The sequence below is a fragment of the Dipteris shenzhenensis genome, chromosome 17 (genome assembly GCF_047967505.1).
Source record: "Dipteris shenzhenensis isolate YYH24624 ecotype China chromosome 17, Dip_SZ_1.0, whole genome shotgun sequence".
Lineage (NCBI taxonomy): Eukaryota > Viridiplantae > Streptophyta > Polypodiopsida > Gleicheniales > Dipteridaceae > Dipteris > Dipteris shenzhenensis.
This window is the reverse complement of record NC_141612.1, coordinates 34416940-34433469: the sequence shown is the minus strand read 5'-3', so window position 1 is coordinate 34433469 and position 16530 is coordinate 34416940. Positions and strand designations below refer to the sequence as shown.

General features: G+C 36.5%; 1 protein-coding gene across 2 annotated transcripts in view; it reads right to left on the bottom strand.

Moving 5' to 3' along the window:
• Positions 1-14733: 14733 nt before the first annotated feature.
• LOC147892025 (myosin-9-like) overlaps positions 14734-16530 on the bottom strand; it is a 72709-nt gene continuing 70912 nt past the window's right edge. Inside the window, exons 39-40 of one of the 2 annotated variants that reach the window (XR_015542408.1) lie at positions 15487-15983; positions 14734-15121 (exon numbers count right to left, since the gene is read on the bottom strand). Coding sequence is in view for 1 of the 2 variants with exons in the window: in XM_087387912.1 (XP_087244038.1) it covers positions 15860-15983 (124 nt within the window). In the remaining variant the exon portion in view is untranslated. Of the gene's footprint in view, positions 15122-15156; positions 15984-16530 lie in introns of those variants that run through there. The other variant, XM_087387912.1, reaches the window with a different exon arrangement.

Sequence of the window (16530 nt, the reverse complement as noted above, 5' to 3'; positions counted from 1 at the left end):
TCATACAAATATTTTATTCGTACAAATATTAAATGATGATGTGGTGAATCCTTTAAAAACCATGATGTGGAACTTTTTTTTAGCTAGTCTTTTTATGCCATCAAATAATTCAACCTATTTCTCTATATTTTTTAAATCATGAACTTGAAATTTTCCACTTATATTAAAGCAATGTGTCCAAGGAGTGTGGTATACACAAAAATTTGAACTAAATTATATTGCTTCATGTTATGTATAGGAGTAGTCACTATTAGGCCTAGATAATCTAACAACTCATTTGCAAAATAACATGTGTTTGATTTATGGTCTTCCATCTTGCTTTATTAGAAAATACAAACAAAAATCACACTCTATGATGCATGTTTGAATATCAACCCAAAGCTAGGCCATAAGGTTTATCAAAGAACACAATCCAACCAATAAAATTAGCAATGCCTAAAATCTAGCTTTCTTATCTAAAATGATCTTTATCTCATTGTTGGCTTGTGCCTGTTCATCTAAAGCTGAAGTGTGCATAAGGCATCAAACCATGTTTGAGCATTGAACATAACCCACCATGAATGAACACGACAACCCAACACCAAGTGCTATTATAGAGCAATCTTGAAGAAGTAGCTTCATTCTGCAAGCAAGAAAGCGCATCATTGTCTACTTTCATCAAGTATAAGATACCAAATTCAGCTTTATTTTGGTTATTACAAACCAATCATGGCAAATGTTTATGGCTACCAAATATTCTAATAAAAAAGACATCCTATCAACAACTAAGATAAAAGGAAAATTTCTCTCGCCCACATCCTTCATCATAAGCTTCACTATTGCATGGGACATGCATTATAGGCCTATAACAAATGCTACAAATCTTTTCTAGTCACAAACATAGCAAGCAATAGAAATTTAATAAAACCATATCAACTCAGCCATCAAAGACTCCACACCACCCTTGTAAATAAGAATCAAATGACGCAATCAACTTCATAGCCCCAGTCAATTTGTATCCTAAAAGACACAGTCACCACTCATGTTAAAATAAATGCCACATGCAATCATTAGTAATCACTAACAAAAGTAAAATGGGTCAATCTTCAATTGTATGGCAAAAGGCACTATCACCACTCAAGTTACTAATGCCACATGCTATCACTATCATTCATAACCAAGAATGCACTTATCAATCATAACCAAGAATGCATTCCCCCACAACTTATAGTATAGCATTCCCATGTTCATGTGTCAACTTCTAATGAAAAATCTTCTTTATAATATATAAGATACAAGATGATGATTCCAATAAAAAGCTTGGGTAGAAACAACCTATAATCCATTGCAAAGCTTGAAGCCAATGTTTTGCAAGCAATACAATTGTATTTTATGATAGCTACTATAAAAAATGATTCAAGGTCTTTATCTATACCACATGCTCTTTAAATTCTACTAGAGGTGCTTGACTAGTCCATCTAATCACTCTGCACTTGACTAATCTACAAATCCATCCCAAGGAAGATGACTTGAAAATTGGAGAGAGGTCTTTTTAGGCTACCAATATGAGGACAACAACAAGATAATGAAGGTGAACTTCATATTTGATAGTGTCTCAGCAAAGGACAGGTTGATTATAACTTCATCTTTGATAGAGAGTTCTCAGCAAAGGAGTGACGGGTTGATTATGTCAAAGACTTGGGTTAGCTAATTAGCTTATGTAAGTGATGTGTTACTATTCGTAATGCCATGCACCTCATTGTTGTTAGCATAAGGGTGTTTGCATTGTAACTACATTGGCATTACTCACATGGTATTGGGGCTCGCTCATGATCTCATGTTAATCCATGCTCTTGTTGAATATCTACAGGCTCTTTACATCAAATTGGATAAGAGTATGGCTTGCATTCACACATCATATTGGCAATTAAGATCAAGGAGCATCAACATTCATGAATTTTTGCATGTTCACCATTAGAATGGGTGAGAGGAAGATAGCACACCATAAGTTGTCATATATCAAAGATGGCCAAGGCATAGAACCACACTTGGTGGTTCTATTATTCCATGAGAAAGTCTATTTTACAATACACATTCATGTCAAATTCTCATTGTGTATCTAGGCCAAAGCAAGAAGCAAGCCATTATGGATTTATTTGTGTAGCAAAGGTAGAGTATATTTCCCTCGCCCAATATGCATATGAGTCTATGGTTATGCATATGAGTCTATGGTTGAGGTGTGATTAGACTATCTTCAAACAATCCAAGATGATATTATGGTGTTCTTGTGACAATAAAAGTGCCATTACATTGGAGAAGAACCTAAGGGATTATCCAAAACATGTCGACATGCTCTATCACTTCATACAATACTTGTTAAACTGGAAGGAGAGAGTGGGAACGAGAAAGAGATAAGTGCACAAACATGAACATTTGTAGCTCTCCAAAGAGGGTTGGCCATTGAGGCCTACCTATAACACCTTACATGCCATAATGTCAACGGCAAAGTGATCATGGGACATAAATGAACCATGAAGAAGAAGAATAAATATTTGTACATGCTCATTAGGGCTAGCTCCCTTAAGCTATATGGTTCATGTGGGATTGTCCACTTTGGAAGTGCAACTTAGTGCTCTAGCATCCCCTCTTAAATTGCACTAGATAATAGATTTAGAGCTATGTAAGTGCAATTTAGTGCTTGAAGATCCCCTCTTAAATTTGTCTATGTAAGTATAATTTTAAATATATTTTTTGGATTTTTGAATATAAGTGTTGCATATGATGGTAACAAAGATGATAAAGAAGAAATCTATGAGATTAAAGTATGTACATAAGCATATTGACTTTGTAGCCAACTATGTATACAAAGCACTTTGTAATCACTTCCCCCTTTTAAGTTGTATCTAATTTTAGAAAATGCCAATTTGATGCCAAAAATATGTAAACTTGTTGAGGAAAATTGGCTCGATGAAGATATTTGCAACTTGTTCTTGAGTTAGAATATGAAAAAGATTTATCTAATCATTGAGTACTTTTTTGCCAAAAAGATGATCATGGGTCTCAATGGACTTTGTTCTACAATGAAACATTAGGTTCTTGGCTAGTTGAATACTACTCATACTATATAAATAGTGTAGTGTGGGATTCCCTAAGAGAATCTAAACTTTTTATAGTAACCTCCTAAACCATATTGTTTCACATGCAGCATTTGGTGGTCCTCTGTATTCTACTTCTATTGAAGACAATGCCATAATGGGTTGTACTTACTTTTCCATGCCAAGGCTATTGAACCAAGAAAAGAAAAATAACTTGTGAATCTCCTATCATCTACACTTGATATTTGACAACTTCTCATATTTAGTCCATAATGCCATGCACCCTACAGATACATGAGAATCCTTTTTGCTACATCAAGATGAGTCTCCTTGAGATCCTGCATGAATTGATTAAGAAGATCAATTAAATAAGAAAAATCTAGTAGATAGATCAAGCTATCAATGAATCATCTACATTGAAGAGGATATATATTAGGAGATTTATTGGTAAGTTGACAATTCTACATTGGATTCCATGGGACCTATAGGGCAAGGGCTTGCAATCATGCATCTAAAACTATATAAAACTTTTTGGGCATATTTTCCTCATGTCAATATATTCTGTGCAAGAAAATAGTGGAGATCTCTCGTGGTTTTTCATGTGTGAGTTGTTGTTTGATTGTTGAAATAAGATAGCCATTTGAACCTATGATGATCAAGTCGTCCACATAGACAAAGCAAGAACTATGTCATTTTCGCCTTTTTTATGTAAAGTTATGGATTTGAACAAAAACCCATACAAAGAAATGATTGTGAACTATGGCATTCCATGGTGCTTATTTTAATTCATGAAGGATTTGAGCAACTTACAAACTTTGTACTCTCGATCTTTGACAACATAACCTTTTGGCTATTGCATGTAACTTTCTTCATCCAAATAGCCATTTAAAATACAAGTTTTACATCTATTTGATGAATTGGCCAATCAAATCAAAAGCTAGAGCAATAACAATTCTAACTACCGTCATCTTTGCAATCAGATCAAAGGTTTCTTTGAGTTTTTTCCTAGGAATAATCCTTGGCACCTAATCTAGTCTTATATTCCTATAATCTTAGGTGCCAAAGGATTATTCTAGTCATTACGAAATCTTTTTTGTTCGATGACTTATCAATCACCATGTTTGATTTTTTAGTAAGGGATTGCATTCTTCATCCATGGCACGTTGCCATGTTGGATCTTTATGCTTCTTGCATGAACAAAAACTACTTCAACAGGTCAATCTCTATAGTTCCTTACTTTTGCAAGAAGATATTTTGAGTGGTGTTGTGGACCTTTCAAGAATATTTGTGATGACCATAGTGGTTGGAATATCCACAATTCCTTGTATGATTTTTTCCCCTTTGCTTTGTAGTCACAGCTGACTAATCACTTTTTGAATGTGATGGGATTGAAATTCTATGATGAACTAGTGTAGAAGATGAAGTTCGCACTGAAATGGTTGTTGGATGATCGAAGTAAAGGTTTTTGCATTAATAATGACATCTTTAGAAACAATGAGGGCACTACATCATAAAGTGAAAACAATCCCCAATATCATTATGATGATCCAACTCCCATTTATTACAACAATCAAAATTCATCTACCATAAAACAAACTTCATTTCTCAGGCAATGGAAGAAAATTACTTGAGAATAAATTCAAAAAAGCCTCATTGCAATATCACAAGGCATTAAATACCATCACAAATCCATTGGCTTATAGGTAATTTGTCGATTTTTAACACTTGAAAGTTTTTGTTGAGGGGAAATAATGTTAGTAATGAAATTTTTTCAAGGCTTTTCTACCCTCATTAAGTGTTTCTTAATGGGATGTGTTGGAAGAATTTGAAGCCGACAATTCATGAAGAAGTTGTGAATGTTTGAGTGACATGTAGTGAAGATACTTGTAACTATAAGAGCAATATTGTTTTGAGGAAAATATGTAATAGAGTGGTGAATAAGAAAAGATAATAGGAATGCTTAAAAAAGAGAGAACCTACAAAGTAGAGATAGCTTGGAGTGAGGGCAAGCAAAATAAAGTGTACATGAAGTAAAGAGAGTGAAAAGGTATGTGAATAAAGCTACATCAAAAGGTATTGATGAGAACTTTTAGATGGGGACTTCTACTTTCTAGAAAGGAGGGCTCCAAAGAGTCTATAAAATAGCAGAAGACATGTCATGCACTTTCTGTGGAATTTTGTATGGACCTTTTTGTTGAGTCTCTGTATTGAATTTTATGCTATACTAGATTTTATTCACATTTTCACTTGTACTCTTGGAATCTCCATCAATGGATGTAATTTCTTGATTGTTGCTCTTTGATCTCTTTATTACGTTTGTCCCGCATTGTTGGAACTGTATTGATATTGACAAAAATCTTGCATAAATTAAACTTTAAAATGTAGATGTAAAATCTTATCACAAATGATAGTACTATTTTCATTCTCAAAATTATATCATTAATCTCAATGTCTCCAATCATAGATAATCACTAATTGCCTTGATATATTTCTTCTAGGTCTAAGACTATATAAATTCTTTTGTAAATACCATTCTAGAAGTGGGCATACATGCATATTGAGCAAGTGACTTATGACAAAAAAAGTGGAAATTTGTGGGGAATGGTGTGGTGTAAAACATAGTGCAACCATTCAAAAGGGCAATAATTCTTGATGTTAAAAGGATTTTCTTGGAGGTGGCCCATGACATGGATTACAACTTGCCTTCTACTTTACAAGGCTTTAGAAGTTCAGGAGGCAAGTGGACCACTACAAAAATTATTTTGATACCTCGCTTTGAACCACAAATTGTTTTTTTTCTTTTCTTCCATTGAGACCCTCTCGCAAAGTCTACTTTCTATCTCTCAAACTTAGTCTATTTCTATCCCTCAAACTTCTATAGAGCTTGAAAACTATTTTACAAATCCTCTTCGTCTAAATCATTACAATGAGCTCAATAAAAGAATGGGCCATGAGCAACTCAATAACTTTTTCTCCATAGCCCAAAATCAGGAGTTTTTTGAACTGAAACCTCTATTACAAATCGTTCTACAACATGGGAGTGAGAACAACATTTTTGGAGCATTGAAAGAATGGAGATGGAGCGAGTCTATGCAATGCCCCATTAAAAGGCAATGGTATGAGAATAAAAGACTCAATACCCCGTCGGAAGGCATGCACACAAACATATACTCATCTCCATCATCTTTGCATCCCAATCTCATGCAAATGAGGGAAAATGAGAATATATACAAATTCCTTGCTAGGGTTAGGGTTCCCATGTCCCCTTTTAGGGTCTTCTTTAGACCTTAGTATATGGTGCTATTTACACCATTCTAAACACAATATAGCAATGAAGTTAGGATTTTTTGTTGAACTCTCTTCATGATATGTGCGATTAGCACCCATCCAAGGTGAGTAGATACTAGTTGATGGGATTCATTTTGTGATTTAATCCCAGATTTCTTTGACGAACTTGTAATTATGGAAGGATCAAGGTGAGTATTCTTGGAATTTGCATGGATTTACTCACATCAACTACATAAGTATGTCTAGCATTGTCATTGTCAAGTAAGTCAACTTTCAAGCCACCTAGCTTATAAGGATTTGTATCAAAAGAGCTATGATAAATTGAGAGCATAATATTGGATTCCATGGAAATTGGTAGTGGTTTATAGCCATGCAATCATAAATGCTTCAAAAGTTTTTGAGTATATTTTCTTTGTGTGAGCATCATGTTGTTTCATCTCTTCATATTTCTATGAAAAATATAATGTAGGTCTTCCTGCATGTATATTATGTCAAACTCTAATGTGAGTTGCATTTTGACTTATAAAAAGAATTGAGCATTGGAATCAGTGATGATCAAGTCATCAAATCATCAACACAAAAGACAACAAAGACAATATCTTGTTTTGTTTTAATGAGGTAAAGTGATGGATTTGAAAACACAATTCTAACAAAATGATTGTGGATACAGGCATTCCAAGCCCTGATGCCTATTTCAAACCAATTAATAGCTTTGACACAAGTTGAAGGTCATGATGTCAAAGGCCATAAGAAGGAATTTTGCTCTAGATTTCTTCATCAAGTTAGCAATTGAGAAATGCAAATTTTATGTGATAGGTAGGCTAGTCAAAATGTAAAGCTAAAGCAATGATAGGTAGAAGCCATAACTATTGTCATTTTTGCAATCAATGTGTACAAAAGTTCCTACAAATAGTTCTATATCCTTAAGCATAACTTATGGGGACTAATAGGTGCCCCCAGATTGAATTTGGGGGCAATTAGTTAATTAGTTTGTGTGGAGGGAGGAGGAGGGTGATGTGGGATAAAGGGGGAAGGGCTTGAATTAAATATTGGGGGAAGGGGGAGGGGCAATAATCAGTCTCACGAGGAGAGGGGAGAGGTTTAATTTAATAAGGGAGGGACATGTGAGACATAGGGGGAGGGAGGATGAGGGAGGATTTATAATACTATTATAAGGAAAGGTGTATATAGCATCACTTCATAGCTTAGTGGTAGGGCTCACACATGGGAAAAAGAAGGTTTTAGGTTCGAATATTTTCTTAAACATACGTCTGGTGAAGCCCCCCCCCCCCCCGACATGGAGAAACATAGGTTAATTAATGCAAGAGAAACATAGCTTAATTAAAAGGTATAAATAAACTAAGACATAGATAAACATATGGTTAATTAATCCTTCATGCACCCAAACTAATTAAAATTGGTAGGAGAGGTGAATAGGAGAGGGGAAAGCATAACTTATGGTGACTAATATGGCTTTGTACTTGAAAATTGTACCATTTTTGGTTATCTTGACTTTGGAAACCCATTTGCAACCTTTGGGGCTTTTATCTTTTGAAAGGTCTATTAAAGTCCATGTTTAATTTATTATTGCATGTTGTCATTTGGGAACTTGAGTTGCTTCTTTGAAGGATGTTGATTCTCCTATATTGATGACTTTAAGATGAAGTTGTTGCAATAAATATTTCACATTCTTTTCAATTTCTTAAGAATCTTCACAATTAAGCAATAAGCTTTTGAAAATATCTAGTAGAGATGAATGTGGTGGTTGCAATATCTACAATATCTAGAACTCCTTCTTTACCCTTGCTATGGGTTATCACTATGGATTAAGCATTTTTTGAATGAGTTGTAAAATTGCCAAAAGCAATCCAATGAATAGTTAGAGGTAGAGGTTGTGCTACCAAAACTATTGTTAACTTATCAACGCATGATGTTGTCACATCATTACCAATATCTATGGAGACAACAAGTCTATTGAATAGTTGGAGTTAGAGATCGTGCTACCAAACTAATGTTGGCTGATCAAAGGGCTTATCAAAGTACCATGTTGTCTCATCAATGATCGTAAAGGCAATATGCCTTTAGTTCTTCATATGAACTTGTGAAAAAAATTTTGGTGGATTTATATCCAACTTGTTCCTGAGTTCATCTAATATGTATGCATAAGCAAGGGAGAGTCAAACACTCTCGAATGATTGATAGAAGGTTCAATGCCTATGAATGCTTCCTCTAGAGTCATATTTGAATGCTTTATACTTTATGAATGCATCCAATGCATCTTATTATTTCAAGAAGTACGTCCAAGTATTTTTGGAGCGTATCCTTAGAGATGAGATGATGTATAAAGCATTACTAAGAAGTTTTAGAGAAGCATATCCCCACATATGTAAGTGAATGATCTAGCAATGTGCCAAAAGTACTAAACCATGAAATGTAAAAGAAGGTTGACAATGTCATACGGTGTGACTCACATACATATTTCTAAAATAGATCGACAAAAGGGGTTTTAGCTTGTTACACTACTTGACTGAAACCAAGCTTCAAGAATTGAGGTGTCCAAATCTCTCATGCCATAAGAGCTCAAATAGGCATCTTGATTATACATATAGCTAAAAGTGATGTTTGAACAAGAATTTCTAATGTCAACTTAAACATCCTACCAACTTTAACACAAGATCTATGATTTTATCCAGATAGTATAATTCTCCAATCGCACAATTGATCTCATTGAAGCTATATATATCTCTTTCTATTGTTTGACCAAGTGACAAGAGATTCTGAGACATAGATTGCATCATCGATACCATCAACAAAACTATTATTGCTATACATTGGGATTGTTTAAAGTGGTGAGGGGTGTTGTCATTGGGATTGTTTAACGTGGTGAGGGGTGTTGTCACCGTGATAACTTTCTCTTTGGCATTTTTGCTTGGATGCATTTCTAAAGACCAATCTCTTTCATGTGTTGTATGGTTGCCAGAATCAAAATGAAACTACCAAATGCATTCATCATGTCCAATTGCATAGGACTTTTGATTGGATTGTGTTAAGAATTAAGAACTTGGTGATACACATGATTGTCAATTGACTATAACCCTGCACATAATGTTCTTCATGTTGATTGTGATTGCTAATTATATTGTATTTTCTTTCCTTCTTTCTATATTAAACTTTGCAACGACTTAGTATATTTACAATAATTGCATTTTCTTCTTGTTCTTTTTGGTGCATTGTTCTAGTACACCAAAGTTATCTGTATCTCTTAAATCCATGTCCCCTTATGAATGGTAGGCTTGAACACTGTTCGTGGCTCTAGGATTCTCTAGAGTTGGATGTCCTTCTCATCTACTCTTACACAATCATATTTGACAATGATACCAAAATTGGGTATAAAGGGAAGCTATGATCGAAATACATTAAAAGTGATAGAACAACAATATGACTAGGGAAGTTAATCAAGGTCTTGTAAATTTTGTAGAAAACAAAATTTATCTAGTTTGGATCCAAAATGGACAAGATAGGTTCTTGAAAAAAAGGATGAAATTTTAGAGTCCTTCTGTGAATGTGCATATGTCGACTAAAGTCTTGTTCACCTAACAAGAACTAAATCTAGTTTGAGGCCAAGTTAGATTAGTAGTTGACCTACAGTTTAATGTTAACTTAGGATTGGATTTAGTTACAACTTAATGACTTAGTTAACCTTGCTTCGTAGTGGTTATATTTGTGGTTAGTTCTATAAAGTGAGGATTTAGATCCATGAAAGGTTTGACTTTTTGAGAATGATGATTAAGGGAGGTCAAGGTTAGCTTTAGATCCACAATTTAAAATCCAAATGACTCAATTTAACTGATTGCGCCATTAACATTGTTAGTGGTGTGAATGGATATAAGTGGAATGTCATTGTTCCCAAAAAACATTTTTCTTAAAAAATCAAAAAATTGGGGTTTGAAGATGTTTTAAAGGGTTTCCTCAAGAATTGGCAGATTTTTTAGCTAAAGTATAACTAAACCACCTTAAATTTTGGAGCTTCTCCAAGCTGGAGGATATCGTTTTTCGAGGTGAAAATGAAAATGTTGCATTTTCATTGTGTATATAGTTTGCAAGTTTCTCTAAACATTGGCAAAGCCAAGAATGATCAAATTGAGTCTACAAATGGTGAACATCACAACGAACTTCAAAGAGATTTTCACCTAGCAAATATGGTGGAGCTCAAACCGTTGCAAATATGGTGGAGACCTGTGAACCGTTGGAGGTCGGGACCCAACATCTAGCATTTGGGCTCTCCGCTATGACTTGGGTAGCGGAATTGATTGTAGGAATGATGCCTCCACTAGTTCATTGCCAAAACGACTGACTAGTGCCCGCGTGATCTGATTGCCGAAAGCTAGCCTCCAAGGTTTTGGATTAACGATTTTGCTCAAAAAGCTATGCATCGCATGTCTTTCAGGCCTTGAAAAGATCATGCAACGGCATGCTACGTGATGATGGCTTGAAAAGGCCGTCTCTTGGAAGGCCATGGTGCGAGGGAGCTAAAATTATTAGCTTTACATTGCTAAAACACAAAACCAACAAAGGTCCTCCGAACTTTTTCTCTGAAACCAAAAAACTAAAGCAAACAATGTTTGAACATATTCTCTTTGAAAGACTCCAAGGGCTCCCACACAAAAACCTTTGCACAAATGAGCTGGCCTTGCCTTCCCATCTTACTTCTTATATTTGTCCAATGCATGAACTGTTTACAATGCAATCCCTGGAAGCAATTTAAACTACAGAATTCAGCACTACGTGTATCAAACAACAATTACACCTAAATAAAATTTAGGAAGCTCAAATTGGGTGCACTCCCAAAATACTTCTTAAGCTTTGATTCCAAGAAAGATTATATGCTCATTGAATTTACGGGTAAGATCTAATGCAAACAAATTTCAAACCACATTTTGTGGGACAAATATAATTGTTGCCGAGATAAGTGAGTTTATTTTGCAAGAAATTAGTCCCCATCCACCTTGGAGCTCAGCCTACCATCATTTGAGAATTGAGAGCAGAACGCATTTGACTCAATGTCATTCTAGTAGATGATATGTTTAACAAGGTAGGGAAGTCTACTGTATTCTGTGATTCTTAACGTAGTAGAAGGAAAGAATGTGTCTTGCAATGCCCAATTGTTTTTCTTTTCAGCAACCCTTGACTAGAAACTTGATCAAAATATATATCGAGATGAATCCAGGAACATGCTCAAACTCATCCTCTAAAAACAAAAACACATAGTGCAGTTTCAATCTCATGATAGTCACTCCTAAGGTTCAAAACCATAAACCCCACCACACATAGTAGGTACTAGATACTATGACATCCCCACTGACGTCATCAACACCCAACAGTGGGTGTAGACATACGCTCTCACACATATAAATCCACAAACCCACAGGTACTTGAGCATCCATTTATACAAAGGTCTTCATACTGACCATAGTATATATACATATGCTCTCACACATAAATCCACAAACCCACAGATACTTGACCATCCATTTATACAAAGGTCTTCATACTGAGTTTCTGTCAACATTCTGGAGGTGAAGAGCAGACTAGCTGCGACAAAGGCTAGCACTGGAGAAGGCTAATCAAGAAGTCATCCAGATACTCTTCGTTCAAGCTACAACTGCTTGTCAAGACTATACTACTACATTTTAGTCTCCCAAACGAGCTTCTCAGCCAAAAAATGCCCAGACAATCTAGCTGATAGGTTAATGCACCACTTACGTAGAAAGAATTTATTGCAACATGCAACTTCATAAAAACATGTCAACTATTGGTCTCTCTCTTCCTAGGATAATCACATACCAAGCACTCCTGAGGGCAATGTAGCAATAAATTGCGCTTAGTATATAGCTGTTTGAACTGTAGTTGCCATTGGTATTAAATGCTGGTTCTCCGCTTTTTAACCTTGGCCTTGGTTCAGTCATTCCATGGCTGGAGGACTACATAATCTACAAAACTATTGTACTTTCTTCTTCAAAAAGAAGAATCAAATCCTTTTCATTAAGAAGAAATCAAACCCTACCTCCATCCAAGGAATTCAAATTTCAATGACACAATTGGTTCACCTTTAACATCTCAAAATCTTTTATTCAGCCTCCAATGCTAAACATTGTAAACCAGTCAAAAGGGCGTTTCACAAGCCACAGAGATCTTCTGAAAATGCCACCAAATGCATGATTTTAGTGCACTGGCCTCACAGTGTGACCATCTCTCAGTACTAAAACCAAATCCCTTTGTTTGGGCTTTAATTTTCCTCCAAATTACAGCAATAAAAAATAAAGTGAGGCAATCATAATAGGGAAATATTCCGACAGATATGCTAGAAAAAGACCATAAAAGAGTTTCAAAACTCAGTACTGCCTCCATTTTTGTTCACCTTGTTGTATATAAACCTGTGCATAGACTACACCCTACTTCAAAATCTTCCTAGGAGACGGACAAATCAAGCTACAGTGAGTGAATACTATATGACAATTCTCTCCTTTATCAGTAACATTTGTATGGGATATCCTCTGATCCAGTGCATAACATCCCTTTTGGGGGGAGGTATGCTAACGCATTATAATTGGGCACTGACAGATAGTACCCTTGAAATGTACTCAGAAAAATGAATCATTTTCAAAATTATGCAGTTGACAGGTAGTACTCAACGAGGCTTGCGCATTTCAAATGTATACAGCCTGTTCAGTCCTTCCCAAAAAAGAAACTAAAAATACCGTCGTTTAACAGTTGTAAAACACATTGCTTATTCCAGTGCACATATAACGACAGTCCGGGCTTATGCATCAAATTACACAGCCTGTTCAATGTTTGCAGTTCATCAACTGTTTCCCAACAAGGTTTTGATATATTCAACTTTGTACACATTTTCAACATTTTCGGTTCAAGCAGCCTTGAACAAAGGATGAACGAACAAACATGCATGCACATGTCATGCCCATGCCCACGCATGCTACCTGGGCGCCCACTATTAGATTCACAGTTGCAAACTCATTAAAAGCAGCTTACATGCAAAATGATACTGCATACGTACGCTAGAAAACATGTCTTAGAGAAATCCTCCACTCTAAAGATAAGGTAAATAAACATAAAACGTGCCCCAGCAGCCCCTATAACAACTCAGTTGCTCAATAACTACATCAATCATTGCTGGTTTACGACATCAACATTTGTGACACACTGGAAGTAGCTTACCATGCAGGGGCTGGGAGAGTGCGTGGTGAGGGAGGGGAGGGGGGCTAAAGCATGCTTTCAATAACAAAAAAAAATTGTATTCTAACATTGACAGCTAATGCCTTGACTCTGGCAGATTACACCCTGGAATGTACGTGGAAGACAGAGAATCAAGACTTAAATACATTGTTCAAAAAATCCCCTGCTTAAAAAATACGGTACATAAACATGCACCAGGGTGCAGAGGTTCATAGTAAAAAACTTCAGTTGCTTGGTAACCACCGCCTTCAGCCAGGCACATTTATTTCTGACAACTGAGATCACTTTTACTTGCATAAACGCACTTTCAAGAAATGCTTAATGGCACGTAGAGCGCTATAGAGGAATTTGTAGGGACAATCTACATATCTGTGCAGAAACATTTATACATCCAGCATCAATGTATGATATGTTGAGCTTGGAGTGAAACCTAACCCAACGCTGTAGATGCCAAGACTTGCCTCTGCTGCCCTTACACTGTGCAAAGCTTTATCTCAAATCAATTGTACTAACTCAGTAGGTCCCTCCTGCTATCTTAGCTAGTTAATCTGTTGGACATGCACCTTAGCCTTTCTCCATGTTTACATTATAACAATCACTGTGTCCTTACAGTCAGCCTTACTTCATCTCTGCGGTAACTTCAGATAAGCACCCTTGTTAGCCTCTTACTACACAGTCAAATGCAGTTCCTGTAGAAGTAGCTCCTCGCTTAAATGTCACTTGTAAAATCAGGATTAACAGAGGCACGACGATAGAAAATGACCAAGCATCATATGATATCCAACTTATGCCATAATGAGAGCCTCGACACTGCTTATTGATACAGTAATGCCGTGACACTGGCAGGTTACACCCTGTAATATACATGCAAGACAGAGAACAAAGACTTGATTACACTGTAAAAAGATTTCTACAGGCCTTGCAGAAGCCCTCCACATTGTCCTGCTAGAGGAAAAAGGTACATAAAGCATGCACCAGTGGTTCAAGGTAACAATATCCAGTTCCTTAACGACCACAACCTCAGCCATGCATATTTAATTTCCGACAACTGAGAGCTTGTTTACATGCATAATATGCACCACAGAAGACTTCATATACAAATGACAGGAAACAGCATGTTTGCATTGCACTCGAAGGAGTGTGGGCAAGGCCCTAGAAAGAATGTAAAATTAGTGCCAGAAACATTTGCACGTTCTCTGCATCCATGTATGATAAATGAAGCTTGGAGTGAACCCCATCCAAAGATAATGGATGCCAAGACTTGTCCCTGCAGCCCTTAAGGTGCGCAAAGCTTGATGCAAGAATCTCAAATCAATATATGTAACTCAATCGGTCTCTCATGCTATTTTAGCTGGTTGATCTGTTCAACATGCTCGTTAACCTTACTTCATGTTTAAGATAAAACAACCACACCGGGAGTGGCCTTCAGTCATCCCTCCTTATCAGCGTCTTACTTCACACTAGAAGAAGTTCCTTGATGACTGCTTAAATATCGCCCAAAGAATCTGGAATAACATAGGCACAAGGGTATGAAAAAAGATCAAGCAACGGATGAGATCCTACATAGTGACATAACGGACTGGACATCGATTATTGATAAGGCAACTCAAAGACGCCTTGGAGTAAAGGAATAAATAGATATTTCTTCTTCATTTGAAAAATATTACAAGATGGGATGTCAACATCTCCATCCACTATGATAAGATGACACATCTGTATCTATATAGCTGTGGATCAATGATTTCTAAAACCAATCTCATGCATCTGAAAAATCTGTGTGGGGTAGCAGCCTTCCGAGCCTTCAAAGAATGTACAACTGCAAAGCTTGAAGTAACAAGAACCCAATACTTGTCAGCCTGCAGACACTAACCATGGAGAGCACGTTGGCAGCATCTTCTTTCGGCTGGGCCGCTTAACCACCAGGCTTGAGAACCATGCCAGATACCCTTCTTTCACCTTTCTGAAACTGCCAACAGCTCATGAACAGAATCAAATAATCACATCATTGCATTTCGGAAGTAGACTGCAACCCAATTAATTGAATGGTGGATAGGACAAAGAATTTCGTTACTACCCTAGGGGCGATGACAAAAGTACAAAGGCTCAAGGAGCTTAAGCTAAGCTTTGTGGACAGAATCATCTGAAATTACAAGTACAGTTACGAAGCAGTTGGTTCCATCTTTGACAGGTGCAATCCAACTAGCATTGAGGGTTTACTATGGGTGTCTTGATCTTTAGCTTGATCACTCTGCTTGGGATACCAAGAACAAGAAACCGGGATTCTCCCGAAGAACTGCCGGAGGGTCAACATCTGTTAGGTTGACCTCCCGCATGGACTTTGATATATCATCAACAGAAAAGGGAATGCTGCAGGCACAACCACAAACAAGAGCAGCAGTTAGGTGATAGCATTTCGTTACAATTTGTAGAGCACAAAGCAATATGAAGTTTCAAATACTGGCTTGCATTACAAATTCATTCTGTGGTAAGCAAGTTTTTGTCTAGTATATAAAGAGAATCCTGCACTAGAAGTACCCACAATTATTTTCGTCATGCATGTTCACCTTTCCTAAATCGTGTTGTTAGATGAAAAAGAAGCTATCAGAGTCATACGATCTGAAACCTTGAAAGTTGAGAAGGGATGCTCAACTAAACATCATTTTGGCAGTGGATGTTCCCTGTCCCCCCACTTTTTCTACCCCAAAATCCCACTTTCAACAGAAATGACCTTGTAAAAGCAAGCTGAATCTCGAACTGTTGATGTGAAGTCGAAATTCAGGATGCATGAAACCAATGCTTCCATTGTCCATGGTCAAAGAATACATACATACATAAATACATGTATTATGTATGTATGTATACACACAAACACACACACACACATATATAACCCAAAGTGACAAGAACAATACAT